This window comes from Electrophorus electricus, chromosome 23 (assembly GCF_041902795.1).
Source record: "Electrophorus electricus isolate QZ-2024a chromosome 23, ASM4190279v1, whole genome shotgun sequence".
Lineage (NCBI taxonomy): Eukaryota > Metazoa > Chordata > Actinopteri > Gymnotiformes > Gymnotidae > Electrophorus > Electrophorus electricus.
In genome coordinates, this window is record NC_137519.1 from 5,355,796 (window position 1) to 5,379,390 (window position 23,595).

Genomic DNA, 23,595 nt, shown 5'->3' on the forward strand with positions numbered 1-23,595 from the left:
GCTGAAGCGCGTGGCGTCCGAGTTTACCAAATAAAGGAAGGCGAGTCTCGCGCGCTAGACTTGACTGGACTCACGAGTTGATCATGTGACGCTGTACGTCAACCACGTAATGGCAGCCTCTTGTTTTCTAAATTAACACAAGGAACGGTGGAGTTTACTTTTCACTAATAATATCCGTGGTCGCATCTCGAAGGTAACTGGCGATATCTTTAGCGTTACTTTATCACATCACGTAGTCTCTACTGACAAATGGAGACTTTGCGTCGGGCCTGGGCGCTATCTGGCGTGCTGGACGTGTGCATGTTTTGCTAGCTTGTCTTTAGCAGAGTGGCTAGCGCCAGCTGCGCCTAATATTATGTGGCCAGACCGCGTGTTAGGAACAGTGCTGCAATTTTGTGATTGTTTTGTGAGCTTTCTTTTTGCAGGCAACAGTTTCGCAAAGCAAAACGGCGAATGTTTTAAAAACAAAGTTCTTTGAAAACCATCCAGTATCAGGTTAACGATAAAAGGATTTTGCCACACCTCCAAGCACAACTCCTTGTAGCCAGCTAGTAGTTTGTGTTCTACTACGTGTATGTTAGCTATACATGTAGTAGCGTGTACTAAATTTAGTTGATGTCGAATAATGAGGCGATTAATTTGACAGCTTGGTTGTTTTCCCTTTGTGGAGCATCGTGCAAGAATCCAGCCAATCGGTGAGCACGACTGTGTTTCCGTTGATTTGATTGGACAGTACAGTGGCCTAAAAGTCATTCACACGTTGTGTAATGAACAGTGTTTTGATGACAAACATTTCCCTTAATTGTTCATACTTATCGTCTATACACGGGTCTTCACATTTGACTCAGGTTATAATAAACTCTTAAACAAAAAAAGGCCATTTATAAAAAAGAATATTCTTTGTCAGCTCAGCTGATATACAGTTAATGCAACTATCAGCATCATTTTGAAGTGGAACTGAAGTGTTTGATGAACTACCAGTAGTCAATGTTTAACTGGAGGGTAGTGTCAGTTTTATGAAAGTTAAAGGTTCCATATCAGGGCACAGTCCAACTTGGAGACCTATGTTACCTGACAGGTATTGAATCTGAGAGAGAGGAGGAAATGAGTTCAGGTAATGTTTGTAATTTTTTAGCTTGGTGAGTAATTTCCAGGCTTTTGCATTAATTATAATTGTGTTTGGGTTGTTTATTCAGTTCCGCAACAGTGGTATTATTGTAATAAGACAGGCTACCATGAATGTCAGTGACAATCAGGTTAGCATGATTTAATTTGCATTTAGTGGTGTTAGGGTTTTTTTGGTTGAAGTGCTCATTTAAAGCGTGTGTTTGTAGGGGGGTTGTGTTGTTTTTGTTCTGCTGTGTGTGCATGTTGTCTTTGTTGTAATGTGTACTGAACGTGTGCTGTGTGTGTGGCAGAAGCTGGAATGTCCCCCAAGATCACGGTGGAGCTGCTGAGGAAGCTGAGGCAGGTGATGAAGGGCAGCAAGTATGTCGCTGAGCCCATCCAGGCTTACATCATCCCTTCAGGCGACGCCCACCAGGTGAGAGCCCTGAAGCACAACCTGCAGCAAGACGGTGACGTGACAGAAACTAGTAATACATCAGCCCATTTAGTTCTGCATGGACAGTTGCATGGAATATTAATTAAACTCAGGACAACAACAAAAAATTGTCGTGGCAGCTGAAAATCATTAAAGTGTCCACAGTGGAATGAACTGAAAAGCAGAGAATTCCACACTCATATCATCTAATGGAAGAAAACAGGATTTATGATTGGCCAAATCTGCCTGTGCCACAAAGGTGCACAACGCCAAACTGCATGGATCTTTTATATGGTGTCTGAGAAACCCTGGAGTGCAGTTTAGCCCCACCCCCTCAGTAACGAGAAACATGGAGTCATGTTTTAGACCCCCATGCGGCATCCTCTGATCTAGGATCAGTTTTAGCTTATGATATGTTGCATATTAACGTTTATAAAGGAATACGAGTGTAACAGTCATTGGATATTTAATAAGAGTTATCATCTTTCCCTACATACTATTGCTCACTAGTTTGGAATCCTCAAATGAATACAAATTCTCTCTTTCTCTTATTTCTACTTCTCAAAGAAATAATATTTGATTGCAAAGTTTATAATGGTACTGTAATTTCACCCCAAAACAAACAAATAATTAATAGAACATTTTTTAAATGTAAGGAAGAACCTGATCTTGAACTGGAACTCACACTGAGAGACACAAAAAATACACATGTAAAGGTGTAAAAATGTGGATGATGTAATCCATCTTTTCTGCAGACGCTTTCTTCATCGCATGTGTCTATGTTCTCTCGTGTCCTGCGCAGAGTGAATACATCGCTCCCTGTGACTGCAGACGGGAGTTCATCTGCGGTTTCAACGGCTCGGCGGGTAGGGAGTGATGTGTGCACGCCAAGAGTTTCCTGTCCGCTGTGCTACACTCAGACCCAGGTGTCCACGGGTTCAACTTGCAGAGGCTGATTGGACGACGACGTCTTCCGCTGTAGTGCTTTGACGTGTTGGGCTACCATGTTAAAACTGCACAAAATTAGCAGGGAGTTTGGGGGTAGTCAGGTTTTACGCACACACACACACGCACGCATGCACGCATGCAATAGGATGAACAGATGTGTTACGTGACACTGACACCTGACAACAAAGTATTACTTAACATAATCCAGACATGGAACATGACAGTGGAACTGTGTTACACACACCTCATGTGACTCAGTTTATAAGGCCATAAATGAGATTGTTAGACTCGGGTAGATTTAAATATGGGACTGCATGCACGTCAGGTTTTGCAATGCCTTATATGTGGTGTGTGGTCACACACATAGAGCAGCACAAAGCTATACACACCTCTGGAAACTTGACTGCATGGGTTTTACTAGAGTTCCCCTGCACAGTACAGTTTAGTGTCTTCCATGGTCAAACATTCTTGAGTGCAAGTGTTCAAGTGCATGTGCAAAATCAAGTGTGCTATAACACTGAAAACGTAGGCCTGGGTTTATGGAAAAGCCATTTGGCTTGGTTTTAGTTTCGTTCGTAGTCATGTGGACAGACGTGTGTGTGGGTGGGGGGGTGTGAAGGGGTGTGTGTGTGGGGGGGTGTGTGTGTGTGTGTGTGTGGGGGGGGGTGTGTGTGTGGGGGGGGGAGGTGTGTGTGTGTGTGGGTGTGTGTGTGTGGGTGGGTGGGTGTGGGTGTCTGTCTTATTTACGTCTTTCCGTGTATGCTGGCTGCTTTTAGGCACTGCTATTGTGACAGAGCAACATGCAGCCATGTGGACGGATGGGCGGTACTTCCTACAGGCCAGCCAACAGATGGACAACAACTGGACTCTAATGAAAATGGGTATAATTAACCTTAAACCCCCAAACTGTGATTGGTGAAGCTCCATTAGCATCATCAAGTTTGTGGTTCTATTTGATGTCAGTTCCTTTCACATGCCAAAGGGGCCCACTGGAAACATTCTCATGACATTATTTATGCTGCCTCCACCATTTGTAATGTCTTCAAAGTGTGTTCAGTACAGGTCACCATCTGTTGGTCCTTGAATCCTTTTGGCATAATGCCATGACTCCATCAGGTGGCTGGGTGACCACTTTGTAATTCTGAAATCACCGCACTTGGCTTTCCAGACGTTCCCACACACAGTCTGATCTTCCTAATGTGTCTCTGTTAACGTGAATCTGCATGTTCTAAAGCTTCTAAAAAAGTCCTTAAAAGAGTATTATTGTTTTGGCCTGCCCATGTCCAGGTCTGAAGGAGACTCTGTCCCAGGAAGACTGGCTCATCAGCGTCCTGCCAGAAAACTCCAAAGTGGGGGTCGACCCCTGGATCATTGCTGCCGGTCAGTATCATGTTGGTTAGAGTATGAAAGACAGCTGATCTAAGTTGATCTAAGTTTATAATTGTTATTTTTTTAATTACATTTTTAACTATGTTAAAATGACCAGGAAAGTGTACTTTCAAACTCTCACTTTACAGTTGGTTGTGACTACTTTGTGACTGGACAGAAACATTTCTATCTGCAGTTTCCTTCCAGGATCAATAACGTTTTAACTATCTATCTGTCTATCTTGGTTAACTATACACGTCATGCTCCATTAGAATCCTTAAATGACAAATCTGATCAATTTACCATCTTTTGTAAATTGCTGTGTTGATGCTGGTGTTGCTGTGTTTCAGACCAGTGGAAGACCCTGGCGAAGGCCCTAAGCAGTGCTGGCCACTCACTTGTCGCTGTTCAACAGAATCTCATTGATGCTATCTGGGAGGATCGCCCTGCCAGACCCAGCACACAGCTCAGTGCCCTGGGACTAAAATACACTGGTCAGTATACACACACACACACACACACACACACACACACACACACACACACACACACACACACACACACAGAGTCAGTATTGCTGTTCAATATAATCTCTTTATAACATATCACACACATTCATTGTCCTCACTCAGAAAACACTCATACTTTTAGTGAGCTGGAGATTTACTGATCAGTATACATGCACACATTTTTACACTTTCATACATGGGATGAGAGGAATTCATAAGTTAGCTAATTTACCATTTAAACCTAAACTTAAATTCACATTCACTGTGGGTTCCTCTTGCTGAAGTGAAATCAGCTATTATACCAATGAAAAAGCAGACTTCCACTTTTGAACTTAGACCTGAGGTCCTTAAACATGAATGTATTAAAGTAGCAGAAGTGTGTAGACAAGGTTTTTAGTAGTGGAATGATGTTACTAGTGTAAGGTGTGTGTGCATGTGCCTCTGTGACGCGCAGGTCTGCGCTGGCAGGATAAAGTCATGCAGCTGAGGGCCAAGATGGCAGAAAGGAAGATCTCCTGGTTTGTGGTGACGGCCCTGGACGAGGTCGCATGTGTGTATCAGGAGTCTTCACTTTGTGTGTGTGTGTGTGTGTGTGTGTGCGTACATGACCCATCTCTTAGTTCCTATTACCTGCTAATTACATGCAGTTAAAAGCTCTTATGGTAGATTAGCATGTGTGTTATTTTGATGGTGTTACTGGGTCAACATTTATTTTTTTTCTTTTCATTTCCAGTGGGCAAGATAATGATAAGTTATGCTTCAACTGGGGGAGGGGTCAGTCTTCATAGAGGAAGGGTTTATCATGAAGCACTCGATTTTCTGCTGTGCCATTGGTTTAAACTTTGTAAAAGTTTCGATCTTTCCTTCTCTGTAGGGCTTTTTAATCTGCGAGGCTCTGATATCGAGTACAACCCTGTGTTCTTCGCCTACGCCATCATTGGCATGAACAGCATACGGTAACGCCCCCCCCCGGCTATATCAAATCATAAATTATAATGAATAATAAAACTTCAAAACTTTGCACTTAGTAAGCATTAGCGTTGAGGTTAAAGTTAATCATTCACAGGGTGATAAATCCAATTTAACATGGAGGTCAATATTGATTGCATGAAATTCAGAACATGATTTTAAACATGTGGATCCTATTCTAGTTGCCTTTTCCCCATACTTGTATGTTCCTGTATGTTAGAATCTGGTGTCCTGTACTGTGTTTCTGTCTCTTTAAAATTGTATTCAGTGGCGCCGAAAAGATAAATAAATGACATCCATAACCCAGTTGTTTACGGTGAAAAGCTAAATCTGATGTCTGCTTATAAATGCACTGGTGGTGACTTTGCTGTATTGTATAAACATACCTGATGATGATGATCATTATTAGAAATGGCTTTTTGGTAATGAAATGGCCTAAGGATGGCTGTTGCTGGTTTCCATGGTGATTACTCAGGTTGTTTTTGGACGAGAAACGCACGGCGGACCCGGTGGTGCGGGACCACCTGGTGCTGACTGAACCCAGCAAGGCGGAGCTGCATGTGGAGTGCCTCCCCTACCAGCGTGTGCACGACGAGCTGCAGGCCGTCTGCTCCACACTCGGGCCCAAAGACAAGGTGTGGATCTGCGACAAAGCCAGCTGCGCCCTCACCCAGGCCATCCCCAAGGTGAGTGGGAGGGGTGCCCGCCTACTGGAAGGGGCGGGGAAAGTTGTGAGCGAAGGTAGGTCATACAGCCACATTCCATTTCTAAATTGAGAGAGGAAAACTACATTTTCCATGAGTGTGATTTAAAAAAAAAAACAACAAAAAAACACCAGGTTCTGCTGATCTACTGAAAGAGGTTTGGCAACAATGAGTGTCGTTCCTAGATCTTCCCAAGTTCAAGACTGTTTACTTAATACACACTAAATAGAGATAAAGATGCAGACTCTGGAATTAAGTGAAGAGAATAGCTGGTCCCGTCTTTATTCTGAGCTCAATGTTACAAACCAGGCATTGTCTGGAGAATGTCCAACAGTGTCAGGTGGGCTCACCTTTTTTATACATTTTCTTCAAGGAGACTTTCATAACCATTTTATTTTTTCATAATACTTGTCCAGGTTCCACTCTTGCTCTCCAAATCATACATTATTCAATGTATGCAAATTGATATTCAAGACTTACACCAACCGGTTCTTGGTACCAGTTATGTTCAACCTGAACTACTGTTTTTTTTTTTAAAAGGCGATCCTATTCTATATCACCGGATGCCCATATTGGTTCTTCTGGTGCTAAGCCAGAATGTCCCATCCTTGAACCCAAGCTCCCCCTTGACTGAGGCCCCTAGAGGCTTGTCAAAGAGACCTCCTGAGGATTTACACTGACACCTATAGAGGCCTTTCCTGCGTGCAACCTGTTTATTTTAAACCATCCATATTTTTCTGCTTACAGTATCATTTTATTACCTCATGAGTCAGGAGACTGTATTGATCTTCAAATTCTCTATGTTTATTTGCAAGTGTAGCCTAAAACCTAGTCTCAGACTCTATAACATGCCCAAAATGAAGGATGAATATTGTCACTAGTGTCACAGAACGGTTTGCGCAAACTGTCCCCAAAATAAACATTTCTGTAGATATTTTGTGATCTGCTTCCAATCAGTAACTTGGTGACATTTGTGTCTAATCCATGTATTAAAAGCTCTCTGTCCTTTATCAGTATCTGTACTATTACCACAAAAACCTTCCAGTACTCTGTTAGCTCCCTGCTGTCTAAAACATCAAGTACAGGTCTTGCTATGGCAACGGCATTCGTAGTATATAGCCAGTACAGTTGTTTTATTCTTTGCATGAGATCAAGCAAACCAAGGCCGGTTTCTCTGAGATGGTTGAATACATTGAATATTTTATCAAAAGTGTTGGCATTTAAGGGAACATTTTCCAACTTGGTTTCCTTGATGCTGTGGTTCCTTAATATTTCCCAGTATACAAATATGTTGTTTAATACACCGTAAGTAGAAATAAAGATGCAGACTCAGGAATTAATTGAAGAGAATAGCATGTCCAGTATTTTATTGTTTAGCTCAATGTTACACACAAACGAAGAACGGAAGAACCAATATGGGCATCTGGAGGTATGAAATAGTACCGCCTTTAAAAAAAAAAAAAAAAAAAAAAAAAAAAAAAGTAGTAGTTCAGATCGAACATAATAGTACTGTAATAGGATAGCGAGGGGAGATCAAACGGAGGACGATTCCGATAGTAATTATGCCAATAAGGGAAATTAAGCATCTTGACGTGCTCCCAATTATGGCATTCAATGTGTCTCTCTACTTGCATTCCAACGCCCCTCCTTATATTTAATCTTCGCCCCTTAGACCAAACCATTCTAGATATCTAATTTATTAAATTTATCTCCCTTATAATTCCAAAAAAAGGCCATCATTTTAAAACATTTTCCCAATGTTTATAACTACACATATTCAAACACAGTTTATTACTACACACATTCAAACACAGAGCCATTAATCACAATTTTATCCTCCCCCTTTCTTTTTGGAAAATTACCTCCAATAACATGAACCAAAACTACAACTCCCTCAATTCTGGGCACGACTCTTAACTCGTCCCCTTGCAACCCCTAAACAAAACAGAGGTACATGCTTTGAACCCAAACTCCTGTTACCTTATCACAATAAATCTATCTATATCTACACATATACATTAACTCTAGTAGTTATCTACACAGTCATTTGGCCACCCCGAACAATGTAAGACAATTACAATAACTTTGCAAAACTCCAGCAACCGGCAAGTTTGTTCCCTCTAATTGCGGTGTAATTAAAATAAGTCTTTCAACTCCCTATATTGTCCGCGTTATCCCTCTAATATTCGGCTCTACTGTTTGTCCATATGGACCGGGCCGGTGTCCTGTTACAGGTACCAAGAACCGGTTGGTGTAAGTATTGAATGTAAATTTGCATACATTGAATAATGTATGATTCGGACACAATAGTGGAAACCTGGAAAAGTATTATGAAAAAATAAAAATGGTTCTGTAAGGGTCCTTGAAGAAAATGTATAAAAGATGTGCCCACAACCCTATAGAGCTAGGAAGCCTTTCACAAATAAAGATATAATATCACATACAAGGCTAAAATTACGAACTAAACACAGTTAGTAACATCAAAATGTTTCAGTCTGTGTCTCGCGTGTAGCTGCAGATACTACTTCCCAAGGCAATGAAGCTGAGATGGTTAGTTTTGGATATCCAGTATACATCCGAGACGATATGGATTGATCAACTGCCCTAACGATCAAACCCCTAACACAAGGAACAACCCAACATCCGCATAATGCCAGCAAAGCAACTCCCACTACTACACTGGTCAGGGGCGGACATAATTAGGGTTGTTTCCATCTGCCAAACAATGAGTCAAACCATCCAGTGACACTTGTCAACACCTGAGTTCTCAGCTAATTTATGTCTCAGGGATTCCTATTTGGATAAAGCTGTCGTTATGAAGCTATTGGGGGCTGTGTTATTTGGAATGAATGCACAGCAGGATTCACCAAACACCACAAACACCTCCCTTTTCTAACTTATCTAACACCCCCCGATTCTGCCAGGTCATTAATGAAGTAGCCTGTAGTTCTTCAGCTACAGCTGATAATGCATCATGAGTGTAATCAATAAAACGTTGTTGGTTATAATATTTCATTTATCCAATCAACATTTTTGTTTATAGTAACCCACCAGAAATGCATGAATTCAGATCCTGCAACAACTTGATTTCTAGCCTTAAATTAATCTGGAAACCCCCCCTAGGAACTCCAATGGCATCATGGTGCACTTTTTAATCATCGAAAGTTCCTGGTACCATGGCACGTTTTTAAATGCGATGATGGTTATGATGAATATAATGACAGGGTTCTGTTAATGCGGACTCTGGTACTGGAACCATGGAGACTGGCACAATTAACATGACTCGGGCACATAAGTCTGTCCATTTGGCTGCCAAGAAAACAGTCTTTTCCGCCCGCATACCCCATAAACGTCTGGCATAGCTATGCCGTCATAGCTCTGGGTGGCTTGGGCATGGTTGGGCAACGTCAAGTATACAAAACTGCCATCGGAACTGTGAAACATAATAACCAGAACCAAGACTGTGGGCATGATCCACAATCCAAATTCTTCCACACATCCCTGAAAAATGTCACATTTTTGGACCAATTCCCCCTTTACAGTAAAATCAATCTGGAAATATTGTAGTGTTAAGCTACACTGACTTTATCTCAGTTTCATTACCCCCTACAGGTAATGATGTGGGATGGGCAAAAAGATACTATTATAGCTATTTAAGAAGTGCTTACATTCTGCCCTACATATTGAAGCATAACGGACGCAGCCTTTGCACATCAGACACCAGAAGGCACACGGTTGCCCTCTAACACATGTAGTGGAGTTGAAAGGAAAAGGCCTTATGGTCGGTTTAATCTTCCCATTAGCACACACTATGCAGCTGTCTTTTGTAATGGTACGGGCAGTACAACTAACATGAGACAACCACACATTATCTGAATGTTTGGACGCAGTATACACCTTCTGTTCTCGCAAAGTTGCAAGCAGGTTTTGCATTACTGAGGCGACACTACGTTTGCGACATACGCACCTTGCGTATGGTTGATGTAGAGCATCTGTGTGATTCAAGCCCTCTGCATTTGTGCATTAGCATGATATCACAATCAACTGAGTTCCATCTATGTGAAAACCAAATAGTACTAACAGTACAAAAAAAGAACAAATAAACACAGTATAAAGTTCATACCCCTTTGCCCATGCAGTCCAGGAATGTTTACAGGACTCCACATAGTTGACTCGCAGTTCTGGATGATCCAGTCATGCAATAACAACTGGATATCCAACAGGGACAGTGTAGGTGGCACTTGGCTCACGCCCTTACTATGTCATCTGCGCTGGAGTCTTAATGACTGTTTACCAGCCGTGGTCAAGACTCTTGATCAGAATCCTCGCTGTCTTTAGGTGGCCTCTCAGGTGGTGTCTGTAGCGTGCCACTGAGTCCATGGCCTGGAAGTTCCTGCCTCAGCAGCTTGATCGTCTAGTCCACTGGCAGTTGCAGGAGCTTGTGGTGTGTCTGTCTGCTGCGCTGGCTTCAATAAATCCAGAGACGATTCAGATGAATCCACACTTTACGTCCCTCCACTTTGACAGCAGTGGGTGTTGCTAAAACCACTTTATAAGGTCCTTCACGTCTGGGTTCCTGCCAACTTTTTTGAAAGTTTTCACATACACAGTCACCTGGTAGTGTTTCTTTCAGTCTTTCTGCAATTTCTTAATTACATCCCTCAGTTGCACCATTTACTTGTGTAAAGATTTCCTTGTGCATTTTTGTTACACACTTAACATATTCCCCCAGTTCACCTTGCAGTTGTTCTAGGTTAGGTCCTTTAGTTGGTCCCCTTTAAATAAGTAACAGGCATGGGGTGTCCCGTTTGCATCTCATGTGGCCTGAGATTATTATGATTAGTGGTCATTCTCATACTCATTAAAGCTAAGGGCAAGGCATTTAACCAATTAATTGCTATCTGCACATAACTTTTTAACATAAATTTAATTTTTAAAATGCCATTTTGCCATTCAACTACACCATTATTAAGGATGATGGACACATCCTAGCCTACGCCTTACACTAAGTGTTTGTGTTATAATATTGATCACTCTATTAACAGTGTTGACCATTGTCTGAGCTAATTTTATCAGGAATACCAAATCTGGGTATGACCTCTTGTATTAGAACCTTAGCTGCTGATATTGAGTCTTCTTTCGCTGTTGCTTGTACTTCTACCCAATGGCTGAATACATCTACTACTGCAAAAATATATCTGAACTTCCCAGTAGGTTTTACAGTGTCTACTATAGTCCATCACTGTGTCTAAACAGACCATCTGGGACGGGAATATGCCCTAATGGTGCAGTTAATGGCTTTCTTTAATTATATTCAATGCATACTGTACAGTTATTTAAACAATGGTCCATCATTGGGACTAAATCCACCGATCTTTAACTTTCTTCATCACCTCCTTCCTGTGTACGTGTGTTGGTCCATGAGCATCATGTATCAGTATGTTTATTAAAGTTAATGGAGCTACATAGTTACTTGTTTGCTAAGTGACAAGCAGTTGTTAATGCTTTTATCTCTGCTAGCTGCGCTGAGCAGGACTGTGGGACAGTTGTCTTAAAAATAGTCTCATCAGGATCACTATCAGGTTTACTATATATATATATATATATATATATATATATATATATATATATATATATATATATATATATATATATATATATATATATATAATAAAAGTAATATAAAATTACTGAATATTCCGCTAAATTACCCTCTGGTCCTTTGAAGCAATAACCATCTACACACAACCTGATCATTATATGGTAATGGTTCACTAATCAAGTCCTGCCTTGGTTTCAAAGAACCACTAGTTTCAGTTTCACAATTATGTGCTGTGCCCTCATCTGGAGTAATCATTCTTTCTGCTTGATTCACTCTTGTACATCTACATATTGTTACCTCAGGTGCTGATAAAATAACATCATACCCTGTCTGTCTAGCACTGGTGATGACAAATGAAGGGGACGTTATTAATGCATGTAGCGCATGGCTAATAAATAATTCAACTTTGTCCCGTAGTTATAGATGTTGCTTTCTTATAAGCATAGGCTGCTGCACTCTGATAGCATGGCGGCAGAATCGATTTTCCCTCCATGCACTCTTCCCAGGTCACTTCATACTCTTCATGAATACCGTTTGGATCATAGAGTAGTGTACAGTGCACGTTGTCAGTCACTTCTTCGCTCTCTGGTCTTATACCCTGTCTCCATCGTTTCCGTGTAGTGATGTCATTCTGTAAGTTTGGTTCCTTTAGTTTCAGCCAATACACTGTTGGACTGGGTAACTTTGAATCTTCCTTTACTGCAGTCAATATCATTTGACATGCTTTAGTTGGGAAATGTACTATCTACCATCCAGAGTACATTTAATAGCTGCTTTTAATTTACACAATGCAGGACTCTGAGTACAACAACGGCATTGTTATCTTTTGTGTCCCTATGGTCAGCTCTAATGGTTCTGTAAATTTCACTGTTTGTTTTCCCAAAGAACCCTTGTTTGTTTGCATTTTTTGCACTGAGAGGGGTAGGTGAGTACCTTCTTGTCTGATTTCTGAGTGGGTGGCTCCTGCGTCTACCAGGAAAGATTCTGCTGACCGTTAATTGAAACTTGCACTTTGGGCTCCCCTACAGCTGAGGTTGAGGGTACCAATTGCAAATGCTCCCACCTTGGATCCTCTGGGCCTCCTCAGAACCTTTCCCTATTCGGGCAGTCACGGCTTGCGTGTCCCGCTTGTCCATATGGCCAGCAGTGTATTATTCTCTGACCCTGTTGTACTTCTGATACCTGTTGGTCTTTGTTGCTTCCATCTTGATGGGCACCTACATTTGGGACACCAAGCAGTCTTTGCAGTCCTCCTCATCCTCTGCCTCTTCCTCCTCCGTTCACATAAAGGTAATTGGAGGCACCAACAAAGCTGTAGCTGGGACAGAAACTGGAGCTGCGTGCACAATCTGTGGAGTAGTGTTCAGAACTAGAGCAGGTTGTGTGACTACTGTTCCCACTCCAGCTTGTGCTCTCTCTCACTCCTCTGTGTATCAAGAAAATGCTTACTGCGGTCCCCTGGTAAAACTAAAAACAGTTTTTAGTTTCTACTTACAATCACACAACTTTACATTTGCTGTGTATATACAACATTTATTCATGTGCATCATCTGCTGCATCTCTGCATGGGATCCAGTTTGTATAAACTTCTAATCTGATCCTGTTAGTTGTGGGACAAGTGTAAGCGTGATGCATTGTATGTTGAGTGCTACACAATCAGTGTTCATGTTCATTAATTACATCATAAGTATTGCATGTGCATGAGAACTTCTAGTTCTCGATTAGGTCTCAGTGTATCGTGTAATGGTTCTTTTTTCCCAGCATAGCGAAAAATCCCTTTTTCTAAGCACATGTCGATCCTCAAAGGACCATACAGAAGCTTCTCCTTTCACTCTATACCATAGCGTCTCTGTACTATGATAAACCTGCACCACACTCCCATGGTAACAAGCCATCTTTTGGTATCTTTCACTAGTTCACCATCACACCATATTTGAAACAATCTTCCTTCACCATCACCAGTATCAGGCCAGGTGAAAAAGTGCCGTATTCTCGACTCTACTTCCCACCGTGACCCAGCCTGTTTGAAATGATGCAGCATAACTGCCTCCAAATTAGGATCGGCTTTCAGCGTTTCTATCAGCTCATCCTCACAGCGTCTCACGTCTCTGACCAGCCAGATGCCTTTTGCGCTCTCTCATGTCCGCAATTTCTTTTCTTTCGGAAACACAAATATTGAGCAAAATCGCATTATATCGTCAGTTGTTCACATGCCAAGAAATCAAGACATTGTATCATTTAGCAGTTGCCTATTCACAAACCAGCTCTTTATTCCAGCCCAACTCTGTATGTACCTGGAGCTACTTCTCTCAGTAGACTCCTGCTTTCTTTACAGGTGACCGTGTCTAGCACTCGATGAATTAACTCTGTCCACCAACAGGGTGTCCAGCTCCTGTTCCCAATACACCTGGCTTGTCAGTTGCTACATATATTTCTAGTTCTCTACACTGTCTCCCATCATCAGGCACTGCCAGTTGTTCCAGTCCGACTGCTGCTCTTATCGGCACTGGGCTGGACAACAACTAATTGAGCACTGCGGACAGCAGATCCTGTTTCCAGACCCTCCTTATTCTTTTCCATAATTTAAGATGAGGAGAAACAGCCTCCACCTCATCCAAGTTATGCCACTCAGTCAGTTGATATAATTTAAGATTTATTAACTCTAGCGATCGCCAACACTCCACACCTGCCAAGTTTCTATATATTTTCTCAAGCTAAAAATGAGTTTGAACTCCGTGTCTCACACAAATCACTACCCACGATTACTTTAACCACAAATCTATTCCCTCAAACCCAAGTCCCTTCATTAAACCTGACCATCTATTAACTTGCTGACTTAGCCAGGGCTTATTTGAGTAAATTACATATTCACCCTTCTAACATTTCTTTTAACCACCACTCATACAGGTTACATTTATAAACCTGTAATATTTCCTCCTTACCTTCTCCTTTTGCTACTGCTGTAGTTTGTACGCACCCCATTGCCATAACTGTCTCCGTCAAAGTTTTATAATTAATCTTACCCTTTGAATTTATACATCGTATCTATCATTTATTTTTGATCTCTGAAACGTTAGTATTTTTGTGTACGCTTTTATGATTAGATGCTATTAATCATGTCTAGATGGATCTACATACCCAGTCATACCCTTATACCCTTTAGTTTATCATTTGTTATTAAACCAGTTTTTGCTCACTATTTCCTTTTATAGTAAGTTTTTGTGAAACTATTTTTGATTGTTTTTTTGTTTATATATATATATATTTTTTTTTATCAGCCAATTCTCACTCCCTCAGCTCCCAGTCTGCACCCTTAAGACCCCCAGTACCCAACTACAATACTCTGTGGACAAGGTCTGAATACCACCTATGCAGAGTTTTTTAACAGGTATTCTGCTTACCTTTTCATAGTGTGCGCGTGTGGATTCGGACCCCGGTCACAGAACAATGCAGCTCTGGGTTGTCTGTCAGCTGGTGTTTTGTCCTGCTGACGGCGTGAGTCCGCTGCCAATTGATCCCCGTGGTACAGGCCACCAATTAATGTGGTTCCTTAATTTTTTCCCCAAGTTTCCAACAGTTTACTCAGTACACACTAAATAGAAATAAAGATGCAGACTCAGGAATTAATTGAAGAGAATTCAATATTTTATTGTTGAGCTCAATGTTGCACACAAATTACAGTCCAGAATATGTCTAACGGTCTCAGGTGGGCATAAACTTTTATACACTTTCTTCAAGGGCAGTTACATAACCACTTTTCTTTTTTCATGGTACTGTTCCAGATTTCCACTATTATGTCCAAATAATACATTATTTAACATATACAAATTGATATCAAACACGCTCACCAGTTGTTTTTTTTTTTTTTTTTTTTTTAAAGTGATCTCATTCAAACTACCTGGTGCCCATGGTGATAACATTGTTTCTTGCAGTGCCAGACTGTGATGTCCCAGCCTTAGACTGAGGCTTTTGACACAGAGGCCCTGTGAGGCCTCACACTGAAGCCCAGAGGCCTTTTTCTACTGAACCCAGTTTATTTTAAGCCATCCAAACTTTTCTGCTTACAATATCATTTTACTACCTCAGTGCCATCTTTGTTACTGTGCACCTCACTAGTCACATCTGAGAGAGCATCATTTTAGTGTCCTCTGATTCATGGTCACATTCATCCCCCTCTGATATAATACAGCTGACCAGTGTTCTGCTTCAGACAGTGTTCTGCTTCAGTTGAGGCACATACAGCCAAATCTGCATACAGTCTAGGCTGAGTCTCTGAGGCCTCTCACTTGACAGCATACTTAAGTCTTTTACCCTCATCTAGATTCCATGTGCCATCAGTGCTAAAGAACTTCAGAGGAAAAATAGCAAGTTCTCTCATGCAGGTGCTTTTTTTTTTTTTTTTTTAAATAACCTCATTTGAATTGAACTCGCCTCTAATTCACCTGTCTGTCTGTCTCTCAGCCAAACTGCTGGTTTTGTACTTAAAGGTTTAAAGGAATCATTCCCAGAATTCACTGTATCTCAGCCTTCATTAGTCATGATGAAGTAACAGGAAAACAAGCCAAACTATAACAACAAAATCGTGAAGCAACCGGTCTTCTCTCAGTCCCAGAGAATCCCTATACTGACTCTGTCTCTGTGGCTGACATTTGTCTTGATTCAGAATAATGGGTTTACCCTCCAGAGAGGTTTCAGTGTGCCATCCGGGTCACGGCACCAAGTTGTTAGAAACTGTGTTATGATGATTCAGGAGACTCGCCATCAAATTCAGCACCATAGCATGGAACAGAATCACAGAGGCGTTCAGAAGAATTATTGAAGAGATGAGCATAAACCTCAGGAGCAAATCTGTCAACATTAACATTTAACAATTTTAATCATAGAAGAACATTTAACATATAGGATATATAGGATGGGCATATTTAATTCCTACACTAACTCACCTGCTCCAGACTATGCTTGACTGAACTCTGGCTATGATTATGAATTCTTTATTTAGAGCCTGTTCAATTTCAACATATCCATATGAAATATAACAACAGATTTTGTGTATTCAGATTCTTTTATTTACATACGTCATGGCCATTCTTCTAGTAGCTAGGACTTTCCACAGTAGGCATATTTTATTAAACTTAATTTAGTTGCAGTAACATTAAGAACTGGTCTTTTAAAAACAGGGAAAGGGTTTTGAGGAGCCTGCTTCTTCATCTTGCCTGTGCTTGCCGTCTCTTTCAGATGCACAGAGCTCCCATCCCCTACACTCCTCTGTGCTTGGCGAAAGCAGTCAAAAACCCCACAGAGATACAGGGCATGCGGATGGCACACGTAAGCAGCCACATGCACACGCCCCCGCACGCATGCGATTACTACCACTGCTTTGTTATTCCAACTTCCAGCGGATTTTCCTGGCACAAGCTGTTTGCGTATTGACTTGAGCGGACTGACGTTCACGTGTTCTGTAACGTGACATTCATGTGTGCTCTGTCCTGTGCTGACTCCTGTTTCAGATCAAAGATGCTGTGGCGCTCTGTGAGCTCTTCACCTGGCTGGAAAAAGAGGTACATTAGACACCAATCTCCGTACCCTCAACAGTTAGTTACCCATGTACTTATAATAATAACTATTGTATTTCATTCATTCATTTTTATATATATATATATATATATATATATATATATATATATATATATATATATATATATATACATATATATAAATGCTGTGTACTATAGTAAGAGGTAATAACTGTAGTAAGAGGTAATAAAGTGATAGTGTATTACACAAGGTTCCCAGAGAAACCTTTGGACATCATTGCAAGAAAAGTGCTTCTAGATACACAAACTGCTGTAATCAGCGAATCTGAGTAAACATGTATTGAAGACACGTAGCACACAAAAGTCGACGTTAAAACACCAAAATGTACAATGATGGGATCAGCAAGACTAAATCTTACTCGGTTACTGGCAAGACAACCAGCGTATCTTACGAAATGGATTGTGTCTTGAGATTAACAGTCGGTGTCCTGAAATGCTGGGGAAATATCAGGGCAGGGGCTTAATCCCATAGTTTGGGTGCACAGCAGTTGAGTATCTGTGTTTTAGATTCACTGCAGATGGCTGGGAGGGGTTTAATATAACTACTCTCTAACAGCACCATTACATTCACATCTAAAATCAACCATTTTAAAAAGTTCATGTTGGTGTGTGTTGGGATGCGTGCGCACATGTGTAGACTCTGTTGAGAACCCGTACTTGTTTATTGTTTTATAGATTCCAAAAGGCACAGTCACAGAGATATCGGCTGCAGATAGAGCAGAGGAACTCCGCAGGTGAGCTGTCACAACTCAGCTGTGCATCACATACGGGTGTCCTCGCAGGATGCCCGTCACCTGGGTTGTGTGGCACACACTGGTGAACTCACATCTGAGTGGTGTGTCACATGCTGGCTAAGGCCCATGTGTTACTCTTTCTCTAAAAACAATGGTGAATCACCACGGCTGCTGTCATACGTGAGGGTGTGTTTTCATTTAAGGGGACAATACCACTCAGACTTCAGCTGGACTGTGACTTTTAGAGAGGTCATAGTCAGTATGACACCTGAGTGCCCTTGGTATCTTGCCTGCTTTAATTAAGATGGAATAATCCACCTCAAAATACTAAAATGTTTAAAAGTGAACCTAAGACATTGGGACCTTTGAACTTTAAAGGCAGTGTTAGCAATTTTTACTCTGGATTTTAAGGCTAAATTTGAGATTTTTAGTTTGAGATGCTTTGAATTCTGCAAATAATTTAGGAAATACTTGCTCTTTACACACCAAGATGTATACTGTCCATAAATGTAGAGAACGATGTGAAAACCTAATCTAGAAGGATCTAGAGTTAGTTAGGTTCTGTTCGCCATGTCAAAGCAGAAACAAAATCAAACCCTCTGATAAAATAACCCTTTCACTCCTTTTTGCCTCCAGTCAGCAAAAGGACTTTGTTGGCCTCAGTTTTCCTACCATCTCCAGCGTTGGCCCAAACGGTGCCATCATCCACTATCGGTGAGCTCTCGTAATACTAATTCTACCCACATAGGCTAATCCTAGTCCTAGCCCAAATCACTTCAGCATTAGTACGCAGTCCAAGACTTAATCTGGCCTTAATCCACAAGAGGCACTTATATTTGAAGGATCTAAACTAGGATTACAGCCTTAACAATGGTCATAAATGATTAACCGATCCTGCCAAATTATAGGACCACTGTGCCCTTATACAGTGTTATATTGTAATGCTGTTTATATGGTAATTGTCTTCTTCCCTGTCATTTTAGGCCTCTTCCGGAGACCAACCGGACTCTGTCTCTTACCGAACTTTACCTTATTGACTCCGGGGCACAGTACAGGTATGCCCACGCCACTTCACCCACTCCGCGGGCACATTTTATCAAACATTTATTAGCATGTAGCACTACATAGTAAGGCCTCTTAATCCTCCGAAGAGTCTGATTAGCTTGGTATGGTACGGACACTCAACACGATGGTGCTGAATTCTCCAGACACCTGTTAAGTGTTGGCACGGCGTTCACACTTGGTTAATACGTTAGTGATTTGCCAAATGAAACCATCAGTTGTGTGCCAACAGGTCATCAGCAGGTTTTTTTTTCAGCGTCCTTGCGCTTAATAATACACCGGGTGATAATTTAGTGCTTATGAACACTTGCTCAGAAGAGCGTACGGCTTCTAGAACCGCTGGGCCGAGAGACGTCTTTTGCCTGTTGAGGTCCGTTCGACCGCTGCCATGTCTTGTTCACAGGGACGGGACGACAGACGTGACCCGCACCATGCACTTCGGGACTCCCACGGACTATGAGAAGGTAATCGGGCTGTTGTGTGCCCCACCCCTGGAGTGGGTGATGGACACAGTGGGTGGTGATCTCTCCCTTCTGTAAGATCACACAAGTTCAATTTCGAAACTTCCTTTTCCACTTAATTAGGGACAAGTGAACATATTCCTCACCATAGATAAACCAAAAGACTAGAGGTAGCATGTGTTGCGCTTTAACAACAAAATTGCTGATCCAAGATCAGTTATTGCCATTGAAATCAATGAAAGGATTCTAATGGAGGAACAGTATATTAGCTCTCTTTACTCTGAGACTTACCCCCTCCAACCAGAGAAACAGTTACCGACCGTTCACTAGAAGGCTCCCTGTCCTCTGGCTCCCTCTGCAGTAACATAAAGGTATTGCAGCAAGAGCATTGTTTTTGTTTTTTTTCCTAAGGCCTCTCCACTTCCTGCGCTTTGTTTCAGGAGTGCTTCACGTATGTTCTGAAGGGCCACATCGCCGTCAGCGCTGCAGTTTTTCCTAATGGAACCAAAGGTACGTGATCGCCACAGGCCTTCAGACAGTTGTTTGATCTGCTTTCCAAGAGCCGAACATGGTTGTAACTGTAGTCTGGACTAGCCTCGACTGGCTAGAGGGTCACAGCACTGCCCTCTTTGGTCTTAATCTCAACTGTGCGTGTGCGCGTGCGTGTGTAGGACACCTGCTCGACTCCTTCGCCCGGGCCGCCCTGTGGGACTCTGGGCTGGACTACTTGCACGGTACGGGTCACGGTGTGGGCTGTTTCCTCAATGTGCACGAGGGCCCGTGTGGAATCAGCTACAAGACCTTTGCCGACGAACCACTGGAGGCCGGCATGATACTGAGTGATGGTATGGAGACAACCATACACTTACACACACACACACACACACACACACACACACACACACAGCTGGCCACAGCTTTTGTACCTTTTGTCATTATATATACAAAGTTGGGATTAAACGTTTCTTGCTGTTATCATTTTACATCACTAGGTGGCATTATAACAATACCCATTCACTGCATTGATTTGAAGATGATGGGAAGATTTCGTGATCTTACTCTTTTGTGAACTGTGTTTAGAGCCTGGGTATTACGAGGACGGCTCCTTTGGCATTCGACTGGAAAACGTTGTTCTGGTTGTTCCCACAAAGCCTAAAGTAAGAACTCTATATAGCAACATCTGTGTCATTTGTATCCACAAACAAAAATGGAGTTTGGCATTTTTTAGGATTCCATCATGTTGTGGTTAGGAAAGCACATTTCCAGTTGCAGGGAATGTTTTTGGGAATGTCTTTGGTTTGTCATTAAAAGAGTGTCGTTATCCTTCCCCTCCTCCGCTCAGTATAACTACAGGAACAGGGGCAGTCTAACATTTGAGCCTATCACCCTGGTCCCCATACAGCTGAAGATGATCAGATCTGAGTTGCTTACACAGAAAGAGGTGGAAACACACACCAACACACTCGCCCAAACACACACCAATACATTTTCCTAAGTACAACACACTAAACCAACAAAACCTTCTTCCTCCCTATAAATACAGCATACTAGTAGTCACCCTCCCAACACAACAGTACAGCAAACTGCTTTATTTGCAAAAATCTGATTCACTGTTATATGCTTACAGCTAGTCACTTTATTAGTACAGATATAAAATAGCTTATAGCTGTATAAACTGGGATATACCTATAAAGAGCTGTAGTTCATGATTTAATAATTAAAACAATTTTAAGATTAACACTTATGTGAATTCCATTCACCTTCATTTAGATTTCTAGTAGGATCAGAAACTCTTCACATGTAAAATGACTTGTTTTAATCTAAAGGATAAATACCTGTTTAGTGAGTTAAAAACACTTCTCCTTTTTCTTCTCCTCCAGCGGGATTGGCTGAATGATTACCACAGAAAATGCCAAGAGATAATTGGAGCAGAGCTGGAGCGGCAGGGCAGGAAGGAGGCACTGGATTGGCTGATTAGGGAAACCCAGCCAATCATGTGAAAGTGTAGTTGGTGGTGGTTTTTTTTGTTTTGTTTTGTTTTTTAATTTAACCCAGTCCTAATCTTTGCAGTAAAGTGACTTTTTTGTCATTGTCTTATGAGGTTCTCTCCTTCTCTCACTCTTTTTCTTTCTCTCGCTCTCCCTTTTTCTGGTTCTCTAATCAGTATACTTCTCTTGATGCTTACTTTGTAAAGCAGATCCACATCACTTCTTTTATGATCCAATAAAACAAAGGTGAATAATGAAATGAGCTTTTTGCCATTGTTTACAACCCCACCCCCCCATCCCTGTCCTGTCTCAGATAGAACCTTCCAAACTGACTCTACAGCTGCATGCAGAATGCGGGTGGGTCCAGGATAACGCCACTGTCAGGATCATCGGGGGAATCTGGCAGCCTGGGCAGAGCATGAGGGGCGGAGGCGATGTCCTCCTCCCACCCAACAGGCAGGGGATTGCTGTAGTTGTAGTAGATGCTGGCGACGTCTCCGGGTGGCTCCTGTCACCGTAGCAACATCAGTATATTCCAGATGCTCCGCGGCCTCCTCACCACCACTAGCTCCTCCCCCACTCCGCCCGCCACAGCACTCTCGTACACGACCGCATGTTCACGCCACCTACAGGAGACGTGACATGAGGCAACAACACCCACTGCTTACTGCACACATACTGCACGTGTACAAAATAAATATTCACACACATCTGCTTTAAAAGACAGAATGCATTTAGTAATAAGCACTGCATAAAATAAACCACACGTGGGACGCTCCACCCGGGACCCACCACCCGAGGCTCTACGCCAGCCAGAATGAGGGCGAAGGAGCCTCCAAAGTGTACGATCCACTGTCCGACCTAGTAACAGGACGCAAGATGCTGGCAGGCAAACCAAACCCTGAGGGATGCATTCAAGCATCACCGGTCATACGCAGGAACATGTACAAGACATTTGAGCTGGACAGAGACTCCTGAGTCTGAATGGGAGGAACCCCAGAGAGTGGTGGAGAACAACAAAGCTGGGATCCTGTGGGACCTCCAGACCCGGACAGATAAACAAACAGTGTAGAAGCAGCTGGATGTCGTGATAGTGGGCAAGATGCAGAACACAGATGCAGGTAATGGATACGGATGTGGCAGCAGCTGGAAATGTCTAAAGGAATATGAGAATTTGGAATAAGCACCTGGGACTGAAGGAAGAAATGGAGAGATTGTGGAAGGTTAACGCCATGGATGTCCCAGTGGTGATGAGGGGGAACCTGGGGCCGTGACCCGTAAAGCAGGAGGAGTGGCTCCAACAGATCCCAGCCATGTCAACATCAATCTCAGTCCACACACACACCCACACACACACACACACACACACGGAGGCAGTGGTACAGGGAAACAACATAACATAAACAATGAGATCAAACATAGCTGAGACCAGCACTGGTTTTGTCTTTTAAATCCCTACGGATACAAACAACATAGGCCAGAGGAAGCTGATCTCGCATCAGCACTCCAGTTCTAAAGTGCCTGATAAGTGTGTGTTACGAGTCAAAGGAATTTGATCGCAGATCAGCCCTCTGATCCCATATATGCTGCCTTGCCTCCTGAGGTTGCAGCAGATGACGGCTACTGCTGCTAGGATGCAGGAGGCCAATGAGAGGATGGCGATATAAACACGCTGAACCCTACACAGCAGGAGAGAGGGCGGGGCTAAATCTGACCAGTCTGTCTCTCACAGGCATTCTTAAAAGTGTGAAAATCTTACAGACAAATATTAAACATAAAAAAATGCATTTCAAGAAGACTTTTTTTCAGTATCCCAGTCGTGCTGCCCTAACATCTAGAACGTGTTTCAGAATGCCTTAATACACTGTAGTTTGCTTCAAGATTCATCAAATAGAAGTTGAGGTAAACAACCTAAATAGCAAAAGAAAGTAAAGAATACACAGATATTAATTAACAAAGGAGTTTTTATTCATTAAATACTTAAATAAACTTTGAAATAGCTTTTTCCCTGTAGTATAAGTGCCACACCCCCTCTAACTGAAGTTTATTTAGTATGACTGATAGGGAAGAGGCAGTACCATCAGAGACCTTAACACAGCAGGCCCTGGGCGCT

At 42.1% G+C, this 23,595-nt stretch overlaps 1 protein-coding gene across 2 annotated transcripts; it reads left to right on the plus strand.

The window, feature by feature from the left end:
- The first annotated feature begins 66 nt into the window (after positions 1-66).
- On the plus strand, positions 67-21,741 carry xpnpep1 (X-prolyl aminopeptidase (aminopeptidase P) 1, soluble). Of its 2 annotated transcripts, XM_027015409.3 has the most exons (21): positions 77-193; positions 671-695; positions 1,419-1,543; positions 2,346-2,409; positions 3,268-3,372; positions 3,779-3,871; positions 4,210-4,353; positions 4,823-4,918; positions 5,243-5,324; positions 5,813-6,023; positions 16,879-16,968; positions 17,151-17,201; positions 17,913-17,971; positions 18,608-18,685; positions 18,955-19,026; positions 19,437-19,497; positions 19,935-20,004; positions 20,166-20,339; positions 20,575-20,651; positions 20,837-20,935; positions 21,375-21,741. In XM_027015409.3, exons 3-21 carry the CDS (start codon positions 1,427-1,429, stop codon positions 21,492-21,494), a joined length of 1,863 nt encoding a protein of 620 aa, XP_026871210.2. In that variant the 5' UTR covers positions 77-193; positions 671-695; positions 1,419-1,426; the 3' UTR covers positions 21,495-21,741. The 2 variants fall into 2 exon arrangements, with proteins under 2 accessions (XP_026871209.2, XP_026871210.2); XM_027015408.3 differs by lacking the exon at positions 671-695 and having other exon boundaries at positions 67-193.
- The last annotated feature ends 1,854 nt before the right edge of the window (positions 21,742-23,595 follow it).

Coding starts and splice junctions, on each gene's coding strand:
- xpnpep1 (XM_027015408.3), top strand. CDS start 1,427: ATGTCCCCCAAGATCACGGTGGAGCTGCTGAGGAAGCTGAGGCAGGTG. Junction 17,972..18,607: donor AGAGCAGAGGAACTCCGCAG/GTGAGCTGTCAC, acceptor TTTTGCCTCCAG/TCAGCAAAAGGACTTTGTTG. Junction 18,686..18,954: donor GGTGCCATCATCCACTATCG/GTGAGCTCTCGT, acceptor CTGTCATTTTAG/GCCTCTTCCGGAGACCAACC.